The 6,000-nt window shown below is 27.8% G+C and overlaps 1 protein-coding gene across 1 annotated transcript in view; it reads right to left on the bottom strand.

Moving 5' to 3' along the window:
• Window positions 1-356: 356 nt before the first annotated feature.
• LOC108721606 (Mitochondrial calcium uptake 3) overlaps window positions 357-6,000 on the bottom strand; it is a 28,029-nt gene continuing 22,385 nt past the window's right edge. Inside the window, exons 5-12 of the mRNA XM_018446248.1 lie at window positions 5,111-5,193; window positions 4,369-4,431; window positions 2,840-2,938; window positions 2,018-2,146; window positions 1,509-1,732; window positions 1,058-1,215; window positions 738-895; window positions 357-480 (exon numbers count right to left, since the gene is read on the bottom strand). Of these exons, the coding sequence (XP_018301750.1) occupies window positions 412-480; window positions 738-895; window positions 1,058-1,215; window positions 1,509-1,732; window positions 2,018-2,146; window positions 2,840-2,938; window positions 4,369-4,431; window positions 5,111-5,193 (983 nt within the window). The 3' untranslated portion in view covers window positions 357-411. The remainder of the gene's footprint in view (window positions 481-737; window positions 896-1,057; window positions 1,216-1,508; window positions 1,733-2,017; window positions 2,147-2,839; window positions 2,939-4,368; window positions 4,432-5,110; window positions 5,194-6,000) is intronic.

The following is a 6,000-nucleotide window of genomic DNA, read 5'->3' as shown; positions in this document are numbered from 1 at the left end:
GTTTTTTAAAAAATATTTCTAAAAAATATATCTTAATTTCAAAGAAATTTTCATTGATCCAAAGTAATAATTTGTTTAAATACGAGAAAAGAAATATTTCTTTGAAATTAAGATATTTTTTCTCAGTGTACATATTCATTTTTTTACACTCTTATATAATGTTTGTATTAGGACTATAAATATATTCAAATATTATAATACTCAAATTATTCGAAACAATTATTACTATAATTACTGATAGTAACTACTAGTTATTACTATAGTTATTACTATAGTTACTAATAGTAACTATTAATTATTACTAGTAATTACTCTCTCAAGAGTGTTATAATTTTTAGCATAATTAGTGAGTGCTATTATTATCTTCACTTGCATTTTCACATTTTTGTGTATTTCATCATGATTCTTTCTTCAAGGTGCTTTCATCTCTTGTTTTACGCAGAATTTGAAGGCCTCCCAACCCTCATTGCGTTGTTGAGACTACAAAAGATCGAGTTATTTCGCATTAATAATGGTTGTTACATTTTCATTGCATTTTATAAATTATCTGAAAATATTATAGTTTGTGAGCCTGAAAAATGACAACCGTTCGTACAGGTCTCTTCTGTTTTGTAGTAAACGTTATTTTTACGGCTTCATTTTATACGAGATGTTACACATCTTCTAAAGTAGTTCGTCGAAAATGAGATACTATATGTATATTTCCAAAGTATCTGTATAAATATGCGAGATCTTACCTTAAAACCTCTATGCAGTCGATCTTTCATAATTGCTATAAACTCCTTATAAGACAGTTGGCCGTCTCCATCCACATCGAATAGTGCGAAGACTGTATCGATGATGTGAGTTGAAAGCATCGTTCCCGTGCATATCTTTACTGCGCGTTGAAATTCATCTAGAAAAAGGGACAATATTTAAAAAAATGTAACAAAAGGATCATCACGTTTGAAACAATTTACTTTTAAAGGAAATAAAATTGGTTAATTTAATATTGTAATGAATACTTTGATGTGTAACAAATCGGTATTGATTAAGATTTTTATTATTAATTCTTTACCTTTGGATATAGGATGATCAGCCAATGTATACATTCGCATCGCTATCGAAAAATCATCCAGATTGTTCAGAAATTGATAGAAACGCCGGAATTCCTCGAATGTGATACCAATATGCAATTCTGCTCGATCCAGCATTCTGTCCAAGTACTTATCGTATCTGTGAATTTAATTGTTCATTTTACGCAACTTTTAAATTAATTAGGAAAATATATTTAGGATGTGAATTGAAAAATATTTAAATTGAAAAATTTGGGTGCCACTACCTTGGCTCAATTTAAAACAAAAATACATAAGATAGTTTATAATAAAATACATATGTATACAGGACACTATATAATTTGAATATCTTACTTATATCTTCATAATATTTCAAATGTTAATAGTTCATCGTTTCTCACGATTATTAAAATATTATATTGAGAACATAGCTTTTATAATTATTCAACTTACTCGTTAGGTTCGAGGTACGTGTATCGTAACAAAATTTTGGCAAAATCCAATTCGTTAATTGTATTGTGTCCCTTGCTGAATTCGTGGAATTCCAATTCTAATACTTCATGTTGTAAATTCTCCATGAAATGCTTGAAATCATCGTATCTTAATTCATTGGTACCATCTTTGCCGAAAAAGTGTATCATCAAGGTAGTATCCACAGCGTGACGTCGTTGCAAACCCTGTGTACATATAAAGTATTATATATACTGAAATAAAAATACTCATAAAAAAACTCCTGTTGACCTAAATATAATTATCTATCTGGATATATTTATTATAAAAGTTAAATGAAAGCCTTTTAAAACTTTTATTACAAGAAATTAATTGACGTTTTCTTTAGATTTAAACGTTGGTCATTGTTGATTTTTTCTGGCTAGATTAATGGATCTGTTATCGATTTTTATTTATTCTAACTTCTTACTTTTCATCTTATTTAAAAATATGCGTAAGTAATGTCACAATACCTGATCGTCGTCGATGAATTGACCTTGAATTTCTTCTGGCGTTCTCTGACGTTCCTGTAATTGTTCTAATTCTTCTTTGGTTTCGCATCCATGACGGCCCCGCCAAGCGTGACTGAATATCTTCTCCATCTATATCAAAGATGAAAGTGTGAAAGGAAACAATTACTATTGTGACAGATCGACGTGATGTTAACACACTTTTTACTAATAAATGTATGTGCCGGGGTTACATGATACAAAGGCAAAGTGATGGTAGTATCTCGGCGTCCAGTGTTAGTACATCTGAAATAAATGTCAAATAGTGTTAGAGCAACGTTTATTGACATATTAGAGCACAGGTGTTTTCGATGGAACTGGTAAGCTGCATATTAACGATCGAATATCAATATTAGTAAAATTTGAAACAGATTAGTGATGGTGATTGTATGTACATTTGATTGTACTGAATCTGCGTGTATATCCATAAAGATAAATTAATATACATATATTTTAAATAAACTGTTTATATCTTAAACTAGTTAAAAAATTGTATGTGATGATAAAAACAACATAGATTACAATTGGTTTATTAAATGATTTCAATAAATTCGACGTTATTGGTAATCATAAGATATAAAGTTATTTTATACAATTTATGTTGCTATTTTATATTAAATAATATAAACATAAAGATATAAGAAAATACATATTTGAAAGTCGTAAAATATCAAAATAAAAATATTAAATATTAAATAAAAAATGTTATGCAAAAAGAAATAATTTATTAGATTAATATTAAACACATGTATTGATTTACAGCATTTTACATATTTGCAAACTTACATAAGAATTTGTGACGATTTCATTTGATTTATTCGGATGAGTTTTGCGAAGTTTTGCCTTGCCTAGATTCTCTTCACTCGGAGTAATTATAGCACGTAACTAATTTGTTAAAATAAATAAAAGAAGCATTATCTTTGGACAGAAAAAAATGCATTATGAAATTAATAAAAAAAATGTTAATCGAAATTATAGCAAAAGATATTTATAATAAAAAATTATAATTATAAATGATTGGTAAATATTAAATAAATTTAAAAAATGTAATACATATATCAATGAATAATTAACATATAGAGGAAAGTCACCGATACTAACATAGGTCTCCTAAAGTGACACCCCCTTATTTCTCAGAAACTAACTATTGCACTTTATTAATACTAATAAAATCATGATCTGTTTAGCTAATTAAAGAAGTACAAACTCATAATTTGTATATTTGTGGTTTGTTTCTATACCAAATCAGCTAAAAACGAATTCTACGAATGCGAAAATAAAATTCTTACGATTTTCTTTTGCAAATTGCGTGGTTTAAATAATGGTGACTATATTATTAATAATATTACGTCATTTTAAATGCTTGTAGTTTCCTAAATCAGTTTTATTTATATTATTTTTTCTCTTAGCATTTTTTCTCTTTTTATAATACGATTTTAAATTTAAAATTAGGGTGCAGCGTAAACCGTCACACCTGTCTGTAAAACAGACCATGAGCTAACTTAATCTTTATAATGTTGTCAAATAAGTCTATTGAAGCTGAAGGCAATCGTGCGTATATGGGAAAACTATCTTGAAAAACTATCGCATTACATATTTGTATCTTGCAGAACAGCATAAAATGAATATGCATATAATTCAATAAAAATGTTTTATATCGAAGTGAAAAGATTCTGGAAAATCTTATATAGATTCACTTGTAGGTATTTTATACAGATAATGCTTGTAAAATAAAAAGAATACGAATACGTAGCATTATTGCCTACTGTGTCAGTTTTGGAGCCCATTTTGTCAGACGCTCATTTTTGCTTACCTTACGAAAAAATTAATTGCAAAATTGCAAACAGTTATTAAAACTGCTTATACTATCTGGTAGAAGACACTTTTCAGTTTGTATTTACGTTTTTAAAGTTTTATTTTTATCTTTTGTTTAAGAAATAGTGTCTAAAAACAAAGTGGTATGTCGGTATCGGCGATTTTCGTCTAATACATTTTTTCGAAATGTAACAAATTTCAAAATTTTATTTAAAGATTTTGAATTTTACCTTAGCAATATAAATATTCTAAAGAGATTAATTAATATTTGCAATAAATGCAATTTTTAAATATGCATAATATATTTTTAAAAGACTTCAAAAGATAAATAGTTCAAGGCGGTAAATGGAATAGCAAATTATACAGCCGTTAGATGATTTCATAACTGAAAGAGATATAACGGCATCTTTATATTGATTTTCTAAACATCAGTCGATGTTTAACTTCTGACATCGCGTTCTGATTGAGGAAAAGTTTTATGAAACTTTTCTAAAACTCACTGCACGTTTTGTTGGCTCGTCAAGGTCCCGTTCTTTCAAGCTGCCGCCGAGTAATCGACGAATCTATGAGAATAACAAAAATGATGTTGACGCTAATTAATCGATAATTAGTACAACAGTTTCTTAGTGACAGGAGTTTTTTCTTGGTACATCCGTCCCCTAAATGTTCCAGTTAGCTTACGTAAACTAGAGTTCAGTGAAATTCTATTCGATGACCTTGCACATCTTACAATTTTGAAAAGATTCTTAATATTTGAAGATATAAATATACCATGGTATATTTGAGGATATTTTTCTTCTATTATTGCAGTGTTGATTCCTAAATGTGTTTACATATTTATATAATATTTCAAATATATTAAATAATATATTTGCATATTACTAGTCTATCGATTTTCTAGTTTGAGATATATATAATATTATTAAATAAGAAAAGATAGCAAGTAAAATATAATTAAACTAATGCTAATGAAAAATATATATTCAGAGAGAGAATACAATGTTATTGTTTAAATAATTTCACTTTATTTTTACTTATCGAAAATAAATCCTATATTGATTTAATACCTTGTAAAAAAAATATTTGTGCTTTATTTTGCTGCTATCAGAAAGAAGCAAACTTAAGTTTTATTTCGTAAAATAGAATAGAAACAATTAATAAATAGTTTATTATTAATTCTAAAGATGTGTTTGCATCCGCAATTAAATGAAAACCTGTTTGTATGCGATGCAACTATCTTACCACAAGAAATTCAGTTTTGTCGACTCTCTCGTTTCCATCGGTATCGAACATATTGAAGGCGATTTGGAAACCAGTTTTCGGCTCTGCAACGAGATCAGTTATCGCCGTAAATTTATAGCATTAAATTAAGGTTCTCAACATTAACAAAACATTTTTATAATGGATGATATTTATTTTATATCTAACGAATTTCAAACTTTTTGTGCACGAAATGTGTGTGTACATATATAGCTTTCTAAATAAAACGCAATACATTTTTATCTAAGAATTCTTTAAATATAATTTATGTCAGATTTTTAAATTAAAAAAATTATTAACACATAAAAGGTTTAAATCGTAACTGAATAAAATTTGAGATAATTAAGTTTTTAGGTTGAATAATATACAATATTTTTCATTTAATTCTATTAAATAAAATTTATTTTAATCCTAAAATTGTCCTTTTAAAATTAATTATGTAGGTACGTAAATATCGTAAGTCTTTAAAAATGTATAGTTTAATTTTCGTTGAAGGCAAATTTATTTCAAATTAGTCAAAAAATTCGCAGATGGAAGAAAGAATGATCGAACATAGGACAACTTATTTTTCGCGAATTCTGAGTAGATTTCTTTGCGAGTTCCGACTACTATTAAAATTGTCACGCAATAATTTGTGCCGAGTACATTAAATAAATTGAACGTTCTATGTAGATTACTGCTTCCCAAGTATGTAAGCGGATAACGGCCATTGCTTTTACGTGAAAAAGATGAACGCGGCATCACATTAGCCGATTTTTTTCTTTCATAACATATGGTTTGTGTACCCAACACTGCGATCAATCGTTTCATTTAAGCGTTTTGTGCATTTAACTCGCAATTTGCCTTGTGAATATATCTGAAGCTACCGGCGG

This window comes from Mycetomoellerius zeteki, unplaced genomic scaffold (assembly GCF_001594055.1).
Source record: "Mycetomoellerius zeteki isolate Tzet28-1 unplaced genomic scaffold, Tzet1.0 scaffold174, whole genome shotgun sequence".
Classification (NCBI taxonomy): domain Eukaryota; kingdom Metazoa; phylum Arthropoda; class Insecta; order Hymenoptera; family Formicidae; genus Mycetomoellerius; species Mycetomoellerius zeteki.
The sequence above is the reverse complement of the archived record's forward strand: the minus strand, read 5'-3'. Positions and strand labels throughout refer to the sequence as shown.